The sequence below is a fragment of the Plutella xylostella genome, chromosome 3, assembly GCF_932276165.1.
Source record: "Plutella xylostella chromosome 3, ilPluXylo3.1, whole genome shotgun sequence".
In the NCBI taxonomy this organism is placed as follows: domain Eukaryota; kingdom Metazoa; phylum Arthropoda; class Insecta; order Lepidoptera; family Plutellidae; genus Plutella; species Plutella xylostella.
The window spans coordinates 9,501,108-9,522,452 of NC_063983.1; the positions used below are offsets into that span (position 1 = coordinate 9,501,108).

The 21,345-nt window shown below is 41.3% G+C and overlaps 1 protein-coding gene across 1 annotated transcript; it reads left to right on the forward strand.

Moving 5' to 3' along the window:
- The first annotated feature begins 8,932 nt into the window (after positions 1-8,932).
- LOC119693943 lies at positions 8,933-14,635 on the forward strand. The gene is made up of 3 exons (XM_048625797.1): positions 8,933-9,849; positions 10,426-11,128; positions 11,423-14,635. The coding sequence occupies exons 1-3, from the start codon at positions 8,933-8,935 to the stop codon at positions 14,633-14,635; spliced, it is 4,833 nt and encodes a 1,610-aa protein (XP_048481754.1).
- Positions 14,636-21,345: the final 6,710 nt, after the last annotated feature.

Consider the following 21,345-nt stretch of genomic DNA (forward strand, 5'->3'; position numbering starts at 1 on the left):
GTCCCTGCAGCAGCCTACCTCTGCTCGCAACCGATTTAGAGTCTTCCAAATGTGCCAGGGGAGACTGATACCGGGAGCAAGTTTTTCCTCAAGAGGTAGGAAAGGATCCTGGGGCTGCTTTTGTGTTTTGTGGGTTTTCATCCGTTAAGTCACTATTTAGAAACGCTTTGCGGCTCTTAAGGCGGGAAGGTGCGGCGGTATGTGAGTAAAGTGGATGTCTGGAGTCGCATTCTGGTTTTGCTTTCTCAACAGAACATGCCATTTTTCGCCGTATGCTAGGGGGTGCTATCCCAGCCAGAGAGTAGACTTTGTAGAGCGGTATCCGTTTGAGGCATCCCGTTACTATACGAACTGTGTCATTAAGAGCAAAATCTACTTCTCTAGCATGCGCGGACCTTTCCCATATCATCATCGGCCAATAATCATCCACTGCTGGACATAGGCCTCTCCCAAGGAGCGCCACAACACTCGGTCCTCGGCCTTCCTCATCCATCCACTACCGGCTCTACCCGCCTAAGGTCGTCAGTCCAGCGAACAGGAGGGCGTCCCACGCTGCGTTTGCCAACAGGCAACGAACACGTGGTCTCCACTCGAGAACTCGTCTACCCCAACGGTTATTGATACTTCGGCAGATATGACCAGCCCACTACCACTTCAGCTTGCATATTTTGACAGCTATATCGGTAACCTTAGTACTCTGACAGATAACCTCATTTCTGATACGATCCATTTCTTCTTCTTCTTCTTTCGTGTCAGTGAAATGCGATTTTTTATATTTGTCCAGACCAAAAAGAAGCAACTATGATAGCATTCTGGTTGGCCTGGAGTAAGTCGTCCCGTGTGCAGGTGGAAGGGCACAGGGGACAGGAGAGTAAATGCTCCATAGTCTGGGGGGCGGTACCACAGTCGCATAGGTTGTTACCAACGGTATAGCCCCACTTACAGAGATTGTCCTTGCAGCAGCCTACCTCTGCCCGCAACCGATTTAGAGTCTTCCAGATGTGCCAGGGAAGACTGTTACCGGGAGCAAGTTTTTCCTCAACAGGTAGGAAAGGATCCTGGGGCTGCTTTTCCTCCCAGAGCCTTAGCCTTGCGTTTTGTGGGTTTTCATCCGTTAAGGACACCTCACTATTTAGAAACGCTTTGCGGCTCTTAAGGCGGGAAGGTGCGGCAGTATGTGAGTAAAGTGGATGTCTGGAGTCGCATTCTTGTTTGGCTTTCTCAACAGAACATGCCACTTTACGCCGTATGCTAGGGGGTGCTATCCCAGCCAGAGAGTAGAGTTTGTGGAGCGGTGTCGGTTTGAGGCATCCCGTAACTATACGAACTGTGTCGTTAAGAGCAACATCTACTTCTCTAGCATGCGCGGACCTTGCCCATATGGGGCAGGCATATTCGGCAGCTGAGAAGCAGAGTGCTAAGCTACTTGTTCGTAGAACTTGCGGAGAGGCGCCCCAGCTGGTAGACGTAAGCCGTCGCAGACGATCCATTTGGGAAACCCCAAGCATAGCTCTCTCCATAGCACGCTGAGCGCCTTTAAATCGGTGGACCAGTCCTACCGTCAGTGTCCACGTCTCTGCACCATACGTCATCACGTCGTCGGTAGGACGCACTGGTTGAAGACTTTTGTCTTCTGGCTCTGAGGAATGGGAATCTTGCCCATATGGGGCAGGCAAATTCGGCTGAGAGGCAGAGTGCCTTAGAGTACTTGTTCGTAGAACTTGCGGAGAGGCGCCCCAGCTGGTAGAAGAAAGCCGTCGCAGAAGTTTGTTTCGCGAGCTAACTTTATTCTTGGTGTTTTGTACGTGAGGGTCACTCGGAGGTATTTTGGTGACGAGCAGTGCTGGTTTTTTTTAGTATGAAAGCCGGCCTTTGTTCTTTTTTGAACTGGTGGAATAGTCTATTTGTTTTCCGCCTCTTTATTTTTTAAGGAAACCTAAAGAAAAAAATGCCTCACTCAGTCGCCAAAGTTTATTTCTAAACGTTCTAAAATGTACTCGTCTATCCAGAAAAATATTTTTTTTTGTTCGGAAGATATCTATGCAAATCTATCACCACAATGTTCTTATACATATGTAGGTCGATAGGTACTGACTGCTCTTTTTGTTTTTTTTCATTCCTTGACGGGGCGGAAAAGTACAGGAGCCCAGGGCGCGCAATCTTTAAATACGCCCCTGGTTATACTCGTATCCTACATGTGCAAGTATAGAAGCGATTTGTTTTAAGTTAATTGATGGTACCTACTTACATCAATACTTAATGAAATAAGGTATTTTGATTATGCTCTATCCAGCTCTATCTAAGTGAAGTAAACCCAAGGACTTAGTATATATATACAAAGTCCTTGAGTAAAACACTTAATACATTAATAAAGTCACACTCTCTGGAGAATACACTGTGTAGATGAAGAGTCGGCGCGCACAGACTACAGTCACATAGCACAGGTTGGTCTGTGGAGCGCATTTCAATCGTATAGCAAAGCGCAGTGCCGCCTTCATCAAACCACTCATTCAGAATACTATTTACTGCATGCTGGACACACATACTGGTGACGAAGGTCTATAGACTTCAAATTAAGTACATATAAGTAGTATCTTCTAGGCTTTCTTATTGTGTTCATTTTCGTAATACGTGTTCCGTAGCTTCCTACGTATGTAGCTACAGCACACGTATACCGACATACCTAATAGTTTAATAATAATTCTACGCTGAATTGGAGATATATTTACTTATTTACAACTGATTTCATAATTTACTTTCATAGCAAACTTTGTGAAATAAAATGTCTAGTTTTATCACGTTATCACTTTTATGGAAATTCCAGCACAAGGACTATAACTACTTTAATAAGGAATATCAATATCATAGACAAACCACCGCAAAAAACTATACTTACATGTAAATAAAACGTTAAAAGCCATACTTACTTATAATTAGATTAACCGATGCGCCAAGAAAAGGAGGGTTGACATTTGCACAGACCACCTGCCGATGCACGCTCATTCGTATGGTAATTTTACTGATTAAACATATATACAGGGTGTTGCGAAAAGGTACCTACACCATTCCAATTCCAAAACTATTCAGAACAAGTAAAAAGCCGCGAAAAATGTATGCATTATATCGTAGAGGTACTTACTTACCTAAAAAAAGTTAGGTAGTTAAGTAAGTATTACTTACTTAAGTTCCTGAACTAAAGACATGAATTTTCCGCAATCCTAAAATTAATACATAATTATAATAAGTAAACAAAACAGGAGTGTTTCAAAATGATGAGTTGCGTCAGTTGCGTGTGGTTTCTAACATTATTTTAATGACATCCTATATAATTGAACATACTTATTATGTTCGCGTAGGTATATTCGCATATTTATTTATGTACATTTCCCTTCAATCGACAGACGTCGCTGGATTCCTTTGATTGGATGCCGATTGGGTAATTAAGATATCTAATGGAGATGGAACGTGAATTCAATAAGCTCGCAGGGTTGACACTAATTAGATAATAAATTAGTTGGTTAATGCGACCATGTTTAGTTGGCCCTCTGTTTTATACGTGCTTCAAAGCTGCTGGCATTTTAAATTGCAAATTTTAATAAGTTAAGAAAAAAATCTGGACCTATCATATAATGATTAACTCAATAATTTTCAATTCAACATTCTACTCGTATGAAAGATTATTACTTTTAAATTAAATTAAATTAAATTAAATTCATTTATTTCAGATAACTTGATCCATATTCAGTACATGTCATAAAATTCAATAAACAAAAAACAATACAATTAACAACGAGCACAAGAATTAACATACATAAGTACAATTTATCACAAATAAAATTAATACATACATTCAGGATTAAATACAATATAAAAAAAAGAATAATAATAATTTCAGATTATAGATTCTGATAATTACAGATTCTGTTAACCTACGTACTATCATAACCAAGTATTATTATAAGTATTTTAGAGTTTTAATACTCAAATTGCAATTCATTCATACATATCTAGGTTCGAAGTAAACGCAACGGGGTAGGATTTCCGTACTCCACCGTAACTTATACGAATTTCATGCAGCATTAGTCCTGCCCATATCCATTCACAGAGATATGAAAGACCGCTAATAGTATAAAAGATGGGACATGAAGGACCCCTTTTCCTTTATTCACTTCCAATATTTTTTAGGGCTGTCACCGACACGGCAGATTAAGCTTCATTGTATGGCTGAAGAACGGTTTACCTCAACCACGGGAGCTGTAGGGTTATCAACTGTCTAGTCGTTCCTTTTGTATTTGGTTGTATTATCATAAGTACTTATAGGTACCGGAACACTTAACTGTTCCGGATGTACGCGACTTCCTGAAGCACTTTCGTGTATTCTTTTATAAGGTGCCACTTGCGATCGTCATGTACTGAGAATAACATTAAAACTGTACTTTTCTAATTAGGTAAATAAAAAAAATAACATTAATAGGTACTGTTTTTGTTTGGATATTTATACAAAACTTTTAACTGAAAAATAATCTCCTAAGTCTTCATCTTGAATATTTGTAATAGTTAAATTGATAACAAAAACACAATCTGTCAACAGGAAAAATCTCGCCTTCTAAGGCAATAGCAATTAAAGTAGGTATGGTATATGCATGTAAAAACAGTTTCTTCGGGGAAGTCTGACGAATGACATTCACTGTGACAAAAACTAATCAGCTATGTTAGGAGACCGTAGAGGTATAACAACGGTTTCATTCTGAAAATAACAATTTACATGTTTTTTTTCTCTAATATGTATAAAAGCTATTTTCTTTCGCACTAAGTAGTTAAGTAAGTATTAAATTTAATATGTAACACGTTTAATGAGATAAGCACTTTACTAGTATAAATCAGAGTTTTTGAGAATTATTTTTTTACTTGGAATCGCTATAAAATCATTAAATATTATTTTTCTGTTTAGTTTTTCATAATAATTCCGGGATTGCCCTAAGTGCCTACTTTCAACATTCAAATGAGTCATGTAGTTTCGGTTCATATTCAATACAAACAAACAATCAAACCTTTCCTCTTTAAAGAGGAAATTAAAACAATCCAGTGCGGTATGGAACAGGAATGGCAGGTGGAACTTTTTCATTGCTCTCAAGTATATCAGCATAGTGACCTCACTATAATATCCCTTAGCTTTAAGGGCCAACCACAACAGAAAATTTAACCTATTATTATAGAGTCCGCCGCCCGCGCCCGCGCCGGCGCCGCCTGGTGACTGCCGAAACCCACTCTGATGACACTTTAATGACCAAGATAAGTGTTGAGTTTTACCACTTTTTCGAAGGCCTCCTTTTTGTCCCGAAGTTTTGTCGCATAACTTATAACAACGGCTTTCTGGGTCGCGGCGCGCAAGAATTTGTCGATGGTCCTTTTGGTCCTTACAAAGGTCGATGCTAGAATTCTTGAGTGACAATTTTGTTTTTGTCAACTTACAGATAATAACTTTGGGGAAACATTACTGAGATTCTGCAACTGCCTTTACTTGAATACTTTTTGTGCCGCCGTGATTTTGATGTACCTCTATAAAATATTGAATAATACAATACATACATAAAACTGCCGTTTAATGACACATTTTTCTCAGGACATTGACGGTTTCCTTGATTTTGATGTGAGTACTAGGTATGTACTTAGTACTTAGCGGTTTTAAAACCCTGTAGCTTCTGGTTTTATTCCGTAGAAAAACCCATATAGATCTGAAAAGTTAAATGTTGTCGGTTGGGTATGTCACACAATCGGTTTTCGGTAAATAAGTACTAAGTAGTAGGTATTATTGACTTCGTGTACCTAGGTGAAGCGTCCGTAGTCGAGCGGGCCTCAGTGATCGTAACTGATCGCTGAGGTTAAGCAACAACTGACACGGTCAGCCATTGGATGGGTGACCAATTTCAAGTGGTGCTTTTGTGGACGCTTCCATGCTTCGGATGGCACGTTAAGCCGTGGGTCCCGGTTGCTGCTTCGGCAGCAGTCGTTAAGCCTAGTCAGAGGCCTTCGGGCGGCTTGAAAACATCTGACAGTCGGGTTGCCCACTTACCCGACAACTCTCTCAGCACAAGCTTGCTTGTGTTGGGGTCCACCAACCCGCACTTGGCCAGCGTGGTGGACTAGGCCTAAACCCTTCCTTCACTGGAAGGAGACCCGTGCCCCAGCAGTGGGGATGTAATGGGTCGTGATGATGATGATGTACCTAGGTGCTAAGAGTTACTATACGAGTATGTAGAGCAAAAAACCAAAAAACATACTTTTTATTTGCAATACTAAAGTAGTTCGGAAATTAGTCTTTTATGCTCATCAAGCCTTTAAATTTAGTCATAAAAATAAATCAAAAAGTAACACAATGAGCTCGCTTTGATTGCGGCTACACATCACAAATCATCAATGAGCCGTTTTCCTTGACAGCTGTCAGTTGAGCTTTTGGGTAAGCCGATAGATGGCGTGAAAACGCAGTGTACCAACTGTCAAAAATTACATAGAGAGCAAAGAGTACTAAACTCAGAATAAGAACTCACTAGTTGTGATTAAATGTCGGGTGGTAGCGCGAGCCATCCTTCCGAGGCTCAGACTGCATGTGGCTTGGGATAGTGCTAAGTATCAAGGGAGGAGGAGCAGATAGCTCAACTACAACTCAATTAATACAGGAGAAACACAAGGAAACTGAGAAAACTTGAAAAGAACGGCTGTACGCACAATCGCACTGAACGCTGAAGCAACAGTGACATCGACATCATAGAGAAAATAATACTACAATTCTACCTACCTACGTCACTTTCACATTTCGTTAGCCTCACAGAATAACATATTGTGATCTGAGTGTGTTCTGAGGGTTTGAAAGTTGGTACAACCCCAGACAACGCCATCTATTTCTCCAAAAAGGAACTTTTTTTTTTTTTTAACAAACGCCTCATTGGGGGCGCTGTCATCGCGGCATTATCGAGTGTAATCGTCGACTCGGGCGAAGGCATTTGACCAGAATGCCAGCGCAGACGGGAGATATTAAAAGGCTATATCTCTGGTAAGACGCTTTAATTTGTTTGAATGCCAGGTAATAGCGAGATTGCATAAGCGACAAGCGGAACGGCAAATGGACAATGAATAGTAATATCTATTAACATTTCCGCTAGTAATTTGTGCAAGTTCCGGGATAAAAAGACAATTCGTTATCCAGGGTTTCAGCATACTGTATGCCAAATTTCATAAACATTGGTTTAGGTAAACCGTTTCTCTGTGAAAGAGTAACAAACACCCATCAATCAATATTTAATAATATTTATTTCTTCCTACGCTGTAATCGGCAAGTCTAATACATACAGATGATAAATCGTCTTATTTTTACATTGATTTTTCCATAGGTGTCAAAATCATAACTATAGAAACGGCGAATTGCAAAAATCAACTTTTACAATATTTTCAATATGTATGCCATGCCATGGTAAGAGCCCATTATCCGAACGGAGAGTAGTTTGTAAAAATTAACGTTCATCAGAAAATTTATATTTATACGATGAAAACATTTGCCTTTGATCCCGCTGCCCGCTGGTCCCGCGCGTGCGTGGCCGCGCGCGCCCGCGCCGCACGCTCGCGAGGCGGCCTAATGACGCGTAATTACGAGCGCAGTGTAATGGACGCGGCTCCACAAAGCCGCCATCTTTGTTTTTATTCCTTTTTCAAATTTTATTCTGTGGCGGATGCGTTTCGGTTCACTCGGACCGGCGTCGTCATATTTGATTGGATTAAATTCGTATTGGGTGTGCTTTTGCGTGTTCTGTTTTGTCTGTTCTTTTTAATCTGCTCACTGGTACAAAGGGATTTACGTTTTGTAATATAGAAAATAATAAAATGGAACCTAATGTCTTACCACCAGCTCTACATTACAACAAAAAGTTTGTTAGGTATTATAAGAAAGATGACAAACTGCAAAATAAATTTACCATACAAAAGACATCAACGCGCTCACTGAACTTTCATTTTGAATTGATCTTAGGTAATATAATAAGTATAATATATTTATTTTATTGTTTGTTCTTAGGGGATCTATTCATATTATGTACAATGAAAACTGGGACCTGGATAAGTGAGAAACCTCTACATCTGGCTTTCACGCACGAGCACGTCATACGCAATACGGTAAAATTAGGCTTCTGCCTTTAAACATATTGAAGCACCACCAAACAGTACGACCATAAATACATTGATTTCCGACACGATCCGAGTGAAATATTAATAGCTTTCTACGGCCATGGACGCACAAAAAGGTTACACTGCATTCTTCTTTTTAAACTCATATCGATATTAAAACTCGTTTATTTTTGAATTCGGAAGCAATAAAACGCTGACGTCATCACGATTCACGATGCATTCTGTTGGTACGTTATGAAATCGAGGTTAGAAAATTACGAAACTTTTCTTTTACATAAAAAAAATAAACTTAGACAATAAAATACTCATATCTGTGACAATTCGAAAATCCGAATACGATGACGTTAAGTTTTCAGTGTAGAATGGATGGATGAAAAGAACCTTTTCAAGTTACGATAGACTGGCTAATTCTTGTTAATAATGGAATGAATTTCGCTAATTATGGTAAGGGTATTGTAGGCGACGCATTTACGATTTAAATAATTTTATAAATACTCACTGAACGTGTACAAACGTATAACACCTGATTGTGTCTATTCATTACATGTGCTGCCATCTATTATTTTTTGTGCGCAAATAAAGGCGGCGGTAGTGGAAGCGCGCCGCGATTTTAATAAAATAACTACCCTTTTTTTTTAGTCCGCAACTAACAGCATCACCATACGCTTGCACCGCCGTCGCATAACCGAAATTCGAGTGTTTTTCTTGTACATCCCCTACAAAGTCTGGTCTTCGAGCACGGATCGTGTCCAGCACAATGTTTGTGACACCTCCGAACAAGAGATTACGCCGAAGGTTGCGCGAGCAAGTCGATGCACACGACGAGACCAAACCCGGTAACGTGGCCACCATGGAGTTACCTAAGTGTGAAGTTCTAGATCGTGAACCCTGTGTCCCCACCACGTCACGAACCAAAGAGGAGAACATTCACGACCAGCTCCAGAAGAATGCCACACCCTACAAATCCGTTATAGAAGGATCGAGAGCATCGTCGAGGTCAAAGAGGTCAACTGCGTCATCAACCGCCAAGCGCAAACAATTGGAACTAGAAGCTGCCGAAGCTAAGGCAAAAATTCAATTGCTGCTGATAGATAAACGCTTGGAAGCCGATTTAGCCAAGATAGAAGCTGAAGAAGAAGAGTCGGATGAAGACAAGAGCACGACGACTATTGATGATCACCGAAGGTCACAAGTGGAGGAGTGGCTGAACCACAGCCAGCAGGCGGGCCCCGCCGGCGCCACCAGCCGGCCGCCGTCGCCGCCTCCGCCACCCGCGTCTGCTCCGCCGGCCCCCGCGCCGGCCGCGCCCGCTGCAGGTGTACCCGCCGCTGCACGCCACGCACCTGTCCAGCACCAGGATCAATCATTGTCCAGCATCAGACAACTAGCGCTGGAACTCAAGAATATGATGGTATCATCACCAGCGCCCCCAGATGAACGCCTCCTCAGTCGCTTATCAACACCCCGTGACCTACCAAGCTTCGGTGGTGATTGTATTGAGTGGCTCCACTTCAAGACTGCGTATGATGAGTCTACCCGTGTGTGCCAGTTCAGTGACTCCGAGAACTTGTGGAGATTGCGCAAAGCACTTCGTGGTGAAGCTCTGGAAGCCGTCACCGACCTGCTGATCGGCAACACACCGCCGGGAGTCGTCATGGAGTCGCTACAGTTGAGGTTTGGCCGATCTGATATTATTATTCAACGCATAACTTCGCAACTGAAGAATTTACCTAGCATGCCGACTTATTATCAACAAAATATATTTAATTTTGCTGTAAAAATTAATAACTGCGTTGCATCAATAAAAGCGTTAAATCAAGATGATTATTTACGTAGTCCAGAGCTTGCTACAGCTGTTATGTCGAAGTTACCGAGCACGTTACTAGGTAAATGGACTGATTATGCCTACAGTAACTTGTCACAAAGCATGTCTAAGCTAGAAGTATTAGCTAAGTTCCTGAAACACGAAGCCGAGATGTTGTCATTCGTCGGGATAAGCCAGCCGCCGGATAATAAACAAAATAACATTCCACAGAAGCGTGCATACGACAATAAGCCTTATAATCGACCTATTCTCGCCACTACAAGTGTTGAAGTTAATGCGAGTCTGTGTAAATTTTGCAAGAAAGCAAACCATTTGTTGCCAGAATGTCGTGTCTTCAAAAGAACAATGCGAAGAGATAGATGGAGATTCGTAAAAATGCACGGACTATGTTATTGTTGTTTAGTCACGCGCCATGATAAGAACAGCTGTGATGCGCCTGTGTGCGACGTCGATGACTGCGGACTCGCACACCACCGTCTGCTGCACTGGAAGAAGCCCGGATCAGCTGATGACATTGACCCGAGTTCAATGTCACCGCCGCCGCCGCCGCCGCCGAGAGATACGGTGGCCCACGTCGCCTCCAGCAGTGACGTATCCGCGACGTCATCGGGTGACGTCATGCTCAAAGTGGTTAAAGTGAAATTGTGCGGTCCTAATGGTGATGTGTGTACCTATGCGTTATTAGATGACGCCGCGTCAGTGTCACTCATAGACTCCGAATTAGCTAACCAGCTCGGACTCGAGGGGCAGCAATCAAGTGCCGTTAAGTTCATTGATGCATTCGGACTAGAGGTGTATCAATCAGACGCGCCCAAAGTGTGTACTTCGATATCCGGCCAAGATAATGACAATAGCTATGACATTACGTTGCGCAAAGTGTCTAAGTTAAACCTACCTATGCAAAACCTATCTGTTGTAAATAATATTACTTCTGAGCATCTGTTGCATTTAAAGAATGATGTGTGTAATGAAAATGTTGTTCCACGATTGTTAATTGGTGAAGATAATTACTTTCTTTTAGCACCTCTCGATGTAATCCATGGTAACAAAGATGAGCCGTATGCAACTCGCTGCCGCTTAGGTTGGTCCATTCACGGCTACTGTGGTCGCTCTCACTACAATACTCACGTAAGTCAACATATTTTCCATCTCGCTCACTCTGATAGCAACGACAACTTTGATAACAGCCAAATTAATGAATTAAATAACTTGATGAAAGAATATTTTTCATTAGACTCCATCGGAATATCGACCTTATGTCGCGACAACACGGCTCATTCCAGAGCACTTCATATTTTAGATGAAACTGCGCGACAAATAGGAGAACAATGGGAGGTCGGTTTACCGTTCAAAACTGATAACTTTATTATGCCTGAATCGTACGGTTATGCTCATTCACGGCTACAAATGTTAAATAAAAAGTTTCAGAAGGACACCGGATACGCCGAACACTACCGGAAGGAGGTGCACAAGTTGTTCGAGGACGGCTACGCGCGCGAGCTCACGGAGGACGAGCTCGCCGCCGACCAAGTATGGTATCTCCCACATTTCGGCGTCCAGAACCCCAATAAACCGGGAAAACTCAGATTGGTATTCGACGCAGCCGGGAAAGTCAAAGGTACGTGCCTGAATGATTACCTACTCACGGGACCTGATTTGTACAACTCACTGCTCGGCATTATGTACAGATTTCGAGAGAATAAAATCGTAATAACCGGAGATATAAAGGATATGTTCCTCAGGATAAATATTCGGTCTGAGGATCAAAATGTCTTGAGATTTTTATGGCAGGAGCCACCGCCACCAGCGCCACCCGCGCCGCCGGGCCCCCGGGCTCCCACTACTCCTACTCAATCTCCACTAAAAATATGTACGATGCAAAGTTTAATATTTGGTGCTACATGTTCGCCTTTTATAGCTCAATATATTAAAAATAAAAACGCATTAAAATACGAAGATTTGTATCCTGAAGCCGTACAAGCCATAATTAAAAATCATTACATGGATGATTGTTTGTATTCTTGTGACAGTGCGGAAACTGCAATTAATTTAGTAAATCAAATCACAACAATTCATAAATACGGAGGTTTCGAGATAAGACGTTGGTCGAGCAACTGTAAACAAGTTTTAGATAACATTCCTTCAGATGCGCTCGCACAGACTGCCATTCAAATGAAAGACGGAGCTACGAACATGAGTGAGCGCACATTAGGATTGATATGGCATCCTGCAGAAGATTGTTTCGCCTTTAAGGTATCGTTTTCTCGCGTTTCTCAGGAAGTTCTAGACGGGACTACACCGCCTACTAAAGCTAAAATGTTAGGACTTATAATGTCTATTTATGATATTCACGGGTTCTTATCGCCGTTTATTATAAAAAGTAAAGTAATATTACAGGACGTGCATCGTAGCGGTATAGATTGGAACTGCCACATCCAAGCTAAAGAGTTTAGTAGTTGGTGTAAATGGCTCGATGAATTAAAGTTGTTAGAATCTATACGTATACCGCGTTGGTACTTAAGCGATGATAACTGGACTGAATGTTATTCAGTAACGGAGCCCGAATTATGCGATAAGAAGATCGTAAATAATACTCAGATGCATATTTTTTGCGACGCGTCCATTAAGGCATATGCTACGGTCATATTTTGGCGTTTTACTCGGTTTGATGGTCGAGTTAAGGTTTGTTTTGTAGGCAGTAAATGTAGGGTGACCCCTCTTCGGCCTGTTTCAATTCCACGATTGGAATTGCAGGCAGCGTTACTGGCCGCGCGACTCGCACATACTGTACAGACTGAGCACAAGGACATTCAGCCAAACCAGCGATTCTTTTGGACAGACTCGAGCACCGTGCTGCAGTGGCTGCGCAGCGACCCGCGCAGCTACAAGCCGTACGTGGCGCACCGCCTGGGCGAGCTGGACGAGCTGGCCGCGCCCGCCGAGTGGCGCCACGTGCCCTCGCGGCTCAACGCGGCCGACGTGGCCACGCGCCCCGACGCGCCGCCGCTCGCCCTCACTGACGCGTGGTTCCAGGGACCCGCCTTCCTCCGACGTCCAGAAGAAGAATGGCCTAAGGACCTCAAGACATGCAAGATCGTAGACGAAGCCGCTTGCGAGGAGAGAAATATTAATCTAGTCGTATCACGTGACACTTCAGTCGCCCCAGATGCGTTACGGCTACCTAATGAAAATAATATTTCTAAGTGGACCACTCTATTGCGAAGTACTGCACGAATTCTATTGTTATTTAGAAGACCCAAGGGTGATTATTGCTTAGACGTGGATTTAATGCGGAAAGCTGAGACTTTAGTCCTACGCAAATCGCAACAAGATGCCTTTGGTCAAGAAATCGAATGTCTTCGGAACAATAAACCTTTGCCATCTAACAGTCGGCTGATAAAACTGACTTCATATCTAGATGACGACGGGTTACTTCGTGTAGAAGGTCGAATCGACAAAGTGACAGGTGTGAGTACTTCGACCACGCGCCCCGCCATCCTCGACGGCAAGCACCGGGTGGCGCAGCTGCTGGTGGAGCACGAGCACCGGCGCGCGCTGCACGGCGCCCACGAGCACGTCGTGAACGAGCTGCGCCAGCGCTACTGGGTGGTGAAGCTGCGCAGCGCCGTGCGCGCCGCCGCCGCGCGCTGCCTGCTCTGCCGCCGCCGCCGCGCCGCGCCCGCCGCCCAGCGCATGGGGCCGCTGCCCGCAGCGCGCCTGCAGCACCACAGGCGACCTTTCAGCTGCACAGGGATCGACTATTTTGGTCCGATGGAGATAACAGTAGGCCGCAAGAGACAGAAGGTCTATGGTGTGTTATTTACATGCCTCACCATCCGCGCTATTCATATTGAGTTAGCTGAGAGCCTCACAACTGATAGCACAATAATGGCCCTGCGAAGAATGATTGGCCGCAGGTCCACACCGAGCGTAATCTGGTCCGATAACGGGACCAACCTTCGAGGATGTGATGCGGAACTACGCCAGAGTATACGGGAGCTGAACACCGAGAAGCTACGCGAAGATGGCCTCAGCAGAGGCATAGAGTGGAGGTTCATTCCACCAGGTGCGCCTGAGATGGGCGGCGCCTGGGAGAGGATGATACGAACAGTAAAAACAGCCTTGAAAGTTGCGTTAAAGGAACGCGCTCCACACCGAGAGACACTGTCAACCCTGTTGGTTGAAGTGGAAGCGCTAGTCAATAGTCGTCCGATCACTCACGTATCCACGGATCCCAACTACCCGGAAGCCCTAACTCCGAATCATTTTTTAATCGGAACTTCTTCTAACGGCCCAGCTTTCGGTAAATACGATGACGGCGACCTCTGTCTTAGGAAACAGTGGCGTATAGCGCAGCGTCTAGCTGATATGTTTTGGAGTAGGTGGATCAAAGAATATCTTCCAACTCTGTTACCTAGGCAAAAATGGCAAACTGACGAAAGAGCGTTGCGAGTTGGAGATTATGTTGTATTGGTAGATACTAAAGTAGACCGTGGTTGTTGGCGCCACGGAGTAGTGAGCGCGGCGCACGCCGGCGCCGACGGCCGCGTGCGCGTGGTGGACGTGCGCACGCGCGCCGGCGTGCTGCGCCGCCCCGCCACGCGCGTCGCCCTGCTCTCACCTATTGATTCGTAGTGCTGTTGACTCATATATGTATTTAGTTGTTTTTTTAACTTAAAGTAAGATAAGTTCATTTGTTGGTATTCGTCAATCAGCACTAGGGGGCGGTATTGTAGGCGACGCATTTACGATTTAAATAATTTTATAAATACTCACTGAACGTGTACAAACGTATAACACCTGATTGTGTCTATTCATTACATGTGCTGCCATCTATTATTTTTTGTGCGCAAATAAAGGCGGCGGTAGTGGAAGCGCGCCGCGATTTTAATAAAATAACTACCCTTTTTTTTTAGTCCGCAACTAACAGCATCACCATACGCTTGCACCGCCGTCGCATAACCGAAATTCGAGTGTTTTTCTTGTACATCCCCTACAGGTATGATATAATATATATTTCTGATTATGGTAAATGATAAAATTTGCACACATAAACCAGCAACAAAGAAAAATATACTAGGTATGTTGGTACCTACCTTCTTTAGATAAAAATCAATGTAACCTACCATTGACCTGTGGGATCAATTTAATTCTCCGTTTGTAAAGAACTCTTAATTATTCGTGTCTATGGTCCATTCTCTCGGATGTCGGTGCTTTCACGATTAATCGATTATAATCTCGAGTTTAATTGTTGTAACTTAAAAGCCTGGCGTAATGACTTCAAATTAAAGCTATATCTGTCTACTATTATGTGTGGGTATATAACTTTAAGGTGTAATATGTTGTAATATGTATAGATTCAGTTACTTAGGTATCTTAATCTTATGCATAAAAATAATATTAAAATGTTGGCTGAGTATGAGTACGATTAATTATTTATGAGTGTGTAATTTTAAAAAATAATACAGACACATTTCATCACTTTTAATTCACTTGAATTTAATATTAAATCTCAGTGCATTTATAACAAACAACAACGAAGTCAGATTCCAAAAACGGCACCTTATCGTGAATATTTCCGAGTCCTTCTTTAATTAACTTTAAAGCTAACCCCAGAGTGCTTTTTGATAGGACATTAAAAACTTTGATATCGAACGTACCGACACGAACCCAGTACTACGCGGGCAGTTGAACACTGCCCTGTGAGAACTCGCCTGCCACGCGTGGAAGTTATTTAAGGCAATAACCCTTCGATCAATAATAAATGGATGTAAAAGATGAAAAAAATATATAACATAATATATCCTACAATAATATTAACACTCGTCAAAAGGCTCGGACAAAAAATCGGTGGAGTGACAAATAATCTCATAAAAAACCTGTGAGTCTTGGAGGCCTAGGTCCTGCAGTGGACAGTACGGTCGGTGGGTTTTCTGTGAAATGTGGGTTTCTATCACTTTTATTACTGCTTTGTTAATATGAAGACGTGTACTGTTACTTAATAGTATTTTATTATTAGTTAATCGGGACATGTCCCCAAGTACCTATCAACACAAACTACAAAATTCACGAAAAACAGCATTAAATAAAAAATTGCTTCAAGTAGTCATCTCCAATGAAACTTACAGTGCACACATTGATAGGAACACAAAAAAAAGTAATTGCGATCCTGGCCGTCCGACAAACTTACACCTCTTTGTGCTTAAACAACCCTATTTCTTACCATTTTAAGGTTAAAATTCGAACGAGGCCGGAGACAGAGAGAAAGTGTCTTCGACAGTCCATATCTAATCGAGTGGTAATCGAAGGCTGTATAATAAAATAGCATTTATACAGCCGCGGGTTGCGAATGCGGACCTCCCCGTTTTTGCATCGAAAGAATTTAAGTATATTCTTAATGTGCCCGCGATAGTAGTAATTAAACTGGAGAGGGTAATGGGCTAAGTTTTTTTTTCGAAAAAAATACGTACCTCTACATTATACGAGTATGTAGCTATTTTAAAGCAGCATTAAATTTATAACCTACACTTCACTTAATATATAAGATGGTGCAAAAGCAGTATATACAAAACTAACCGAATGGGGGTTGACTAAATAACTTTGCACACACACTCACAAACTCTCTTCTTAATAATATTTTCTTCTTCTTAATTTGTGTGATGATTATGATAGGAAATGGCTCAATATTAGATTTTTATAGCGACGGCCACATACCTAGGTAGATACATACAACATGTGTATAGCTTAATAACATGAACTCAATTAATTTTACGACTAAACATTAAGCTATTAGCATCAACAGCGCATGAATATTCAGAGGGAAACGCAATAAAATAATTAAACGAAAGCCTTTTTGAATTTATTATCAAACAATAAATCTGCCCACGTGTTTCGAAAAAGTTATTACAAACAAAAAACAAATTCGAAGTATTGCTTCATTTTCGGTCGGCGTTATTTTTTTTCGTTCGTCGAATCGGAAGGTAATTTGCTTTCGGCCCGAGGTGAGGTGTGGCGAATCGATTGCTTAGCCGTCGTGGTGAGGCGGTTCGAATCCCGGCTATTACTCCGCGGTTTACAATGTACCTACATGTATACATATGTATGTAGATACTATAGTTATTGTTCGCTACAACAGCTTGGCGTGCCTACCGTTGTATAGACGTAACTAATTCTAAATTGCACTGGTTTATTGAGAGTTAGCTGCATTAAGAATTCAGGTAATTTAAATTATTCAGGTTTTGCTACTATTCATAAAAATCTATCAAACGTTTATTATGACTTACTTGTACACGTGAAATTAAAAAAAAATCGTAAATATTTGAAAGTTATAGAGGTATGTATACTATGTAAGTACCTATGTAGTGTGTACAGACAAAAAAAAAGGAAATTCACCCCTACCACAAACAGACGATCGCATTTTCCATCAAAGAATATTTTATCGATATCGTGAAACTCAAACAAAGCTTTATTGATAAAATATTTCTCGTGTTGGGAGGTTACATATTTTTTTCGCTGACTGTACATGTTGTTTATGCAATTACAATTAGACCGGTGGGTAGATTTAATCGTAACATTTTACTGTATTTAAATCAACGTGTAATGTAAGTTTTGATCTCTAATGGTCATAATAAAGTTGTATAAGTTGTGATGAAGTGGTGATGGTAGTTTTATGATTATGAGTTATATGTATAACATATTATACCGGCCTACGTAGATTTACCTAATATAAATTTCCAAAACATTTCTTAGCGATAAGTATTGTTATTTCCACAGTAAGTAGGTAAACATATGTTTTTGTATCGTTAAATGTATTGATTGAGTAGTATGTTATTGTCAGTCTACTAACACATTATAGCATTTATTCTAAAATTTACAATAGGATCACAATTTGCTTCTAACAAGTATTCATACAAAATAGTGAAAGCGTCATGAAATTAAATAAGTTTGCGAATCAATTTATTTTTATTACAAAGTGAACATGTTTATTCGAAAGTTTCTCGATTGCTTTAATATTAAAGTTAAGGAAGTAGCGATAGGTCCATATACTGTACATCAATTAAATTATTAAAGAAATGATTAGTTCAATACGTTGAAAGAACACCTAATCCACTTAACATATAGTGTAGTAGTTAGATGGAAGAGTTTAAGATTGAGTAACAAGAATTCTCTCTGGTTTTGGTACTTTCAGTTTTCAATTAAATACCTACTTACATTTAAATAAAAGTTTGAAAAGATTCAAAATATCGATCACTTCCCACAAATCAAACGCGCCATCTGAAAATTAAATTAAGACCTCCATCACAATTTCCGCCGACACCTTTAATCCTAACTTTAATGTGTTCACAAAAACCTTACATTCCCATAACTTGCATTTGTAAATCAAAATTGCCTTCACGGAAAGCTCCCAGAGACCTTTTGAAATAAGACTTCTTTTGTTTCGTTTTAGATTTCATTTTCGAACGCACGTTTACAGCAGGAAGTCTACAATACAGGTTGCTTTTATTGTGAGAGAGGTAAGGATGGTTTTGCTGTGTTTGTGGAGGCTTCGCTCGCGCACTGCAGGCGCCGCGGGGGCGGGGCGAGGCGCTAATGTAAGCCTCGATTGTTCCCTAATGATAGGCTTTGGGTGCGCCCGCGCAGGCGTTAGGGATGGGGTAAAGGTCGATCAGTTTGCATGTTATAAGTTTACAAAGTTTTATTTTCTACTTAGCATGTCGATGACTGATGCCGATGACTCGCTGACAAAGGCTAGAGCCGGTCAAACCTAGGGTATGTCACAGCGGTGAAGGTATTATAGCCCGTCAGAATAGCGACGGTCGCGGACTGCCCAGGGAGCGATGGACGTATTTCAATAACAGTTGCTACGTCAGCCCGACGTATGTCAATAACATCGCTACGTCACTCGGGCTGGCTCCTTCTATGCACCCTAATTACCTTAAACCTAACCACACCACTTATAGATATATTATATTTTACTACATATACGTATCAGAGGGAGAGTCGAGAAGAGTCACCCTCAAATTTAAGATTCATTATGAGAAACTTTGTTTAGGACTGGCTAGAAGATGCTAGAAGGTAGATTTTAATTCAAGTCAAATTCTCAGTGCCTCAATACACAAACTACCGACAGTACCGTAGCGTGGGACGCCCCTAGCCGCCGGCGGCGCCCGGCTGATGCCACACCGCGTGTCGGGCGGCGCGAGGCGCTACCAGACGACCATCATACCGACACAGATTACCTTCGTGTCCAGAATTACTTACGTATTCTTTTAAGGAACGGTCTCCTTTTTGTATAGAAGTTGAAGTTTTCGTTCCAGATCCAGCGTTACGCTGGTCTGTTCGTAAATCTATTTAGATACTCGTAAAAAAAATCAATGGTTCCTATCCTATTCCTAAGTATACCTTATTCAAAATGTACAACGTATCGCTCTCTTTATAGCTAAACTTAAAATAAACCATTTAGCCACCTAATAACATCTTACAAACCGCAATTTCTCACGTCACACTGAAAAAACGAAAACCATTCATTAAACTGCTTTTAAACAAAATTAAAATTCAAAGAAAAACTTACTTGTTCACCACAAGAACAGCCAAAGCGGTAACAACTGCATTCCCCTACGTAGACAGAACATGTAACAAGACCTCTTATGTATTGAGAATATCTCGTCAACGGGGGTCTAGTAAAAATGGTAGTTAGTAAGGAGTTTACAATTAAGTACAATTAAGCGATCATTAAGTGAAGTTTTTCACAATTTGTCACGAAAGCTGGAGGGAGGCTTTGTGTATTGTAAATGTGTTTATGTAAGGTTTATTTTCAATTTAAAATATAATAAATAATAATGTTACATTGAATAGATGCCAGCTGGAAATCTGGTTTCACTTTTTTGTAACTTCTTTATGCCGGCTTTACACGGCGGTTTAATGTCATATATACATATGTACTTAGTATATAATATACAGAATGTTGCAACAGTGGAATAGTAAGCCGAAAGAGAGCGACTCAGGAGAGCTTTTTACTAAATATTGTTGTTAAATGTGACGACTAGCATCGTACCTACCCTGGTTTAGGGTAACTATTCACAGCCTCATTGCTCAAAAAGTTCATTCTTTGCTTTATGATTTCAAATTATACTATCCTCTGTGAAAAAAGTAAGTTCCTATGAAAGCAAACTGTAAAATCTGTTAACCCTTTGTTGCACAATCTGGAAATTTTACCCTCCATAACATTTTTATGGTGTTATTCAACAAGTTAGCTCAGCACAAAAACTAAGTATTGTAACGTCATTAATATTACACACCATATTACTTACCCTTTTTCATTGTTGCTACAGAAACAATGCCTTTTTCTTTTTTGTAAACTTTAACACTATTTCAGGTAGTACCTGTAAACGCTGCCTGTGGGCCGCATCCGTTATTTTATAGACGCAATGAATTTTCGGCTTTATTTCAATGTGATTTTGGTTTAGTTTAAAGCTCCCGATTTTAGACCAGATGTTTTAATTTAGTGTTAAAATGAGTTAAACTGACAAATTTTTCGTAAAAAACTGAAAGGATGCTGCGACAGTTAGTTGCTAAAATAAAAACCACTGGATTCGATGAACACAGTCACGTGAGCTATAATTATTATTGAAAAACTTTATGTTTTTTTGCAGAATTGTGCACTCGTCACTTTACTAGCTGTCTCCGCGCGCTTCGCTTCGCCTTAGAAAGTTTTCCCGTGGGAATTCCGGAATAAAAAGTACCCTATGTTCTTTCCCAGGGTCTAGACCGTATGTATAACATATCAAATTTCATTCAAATCCGATCAGTAGTTTTGGCGTGAAAGAGTAACAGACAGACAGACAGACACAGTTACTTTCGCATTTATAATATTAGTTAGGATTAGGATTAGGATAGTTAGGATTAGGATTACTATAGGTAAATTCAAAAAGTAACATGTATTCTATTCTATCATAATTTATTTCTTAATCTATCATGTAGTTACAATTAGTTAGGTCTTAATTCCAAAAAACAATTTAAATCTTCGTTGTCAATATGCTGTTTGATCAAGAGATCCTGCATTGAAGTTTATCTGGAACAGTCCAAACCCTGGGAGGTCACTCTACATTACGTTTCAGAGTGTTGCGTATTAAACGAGCCGAAAGCACGAAAGCTCTCGTTGGTTCGTTTTTCGTCAGTATAGAGTATCTATCTCCTGGTATCCCGGCGGTGGGCCGGGGCTGGTGTAACATTAACGTATAACCGACAAAGGGTCGGGATCAAAGGCGCCGCCGCTTTGTGCGCGCCGCCCGCCATTGTCTCTCACACTGATATTTTCATAAAGTATTTTTATGACGCGAGTATGG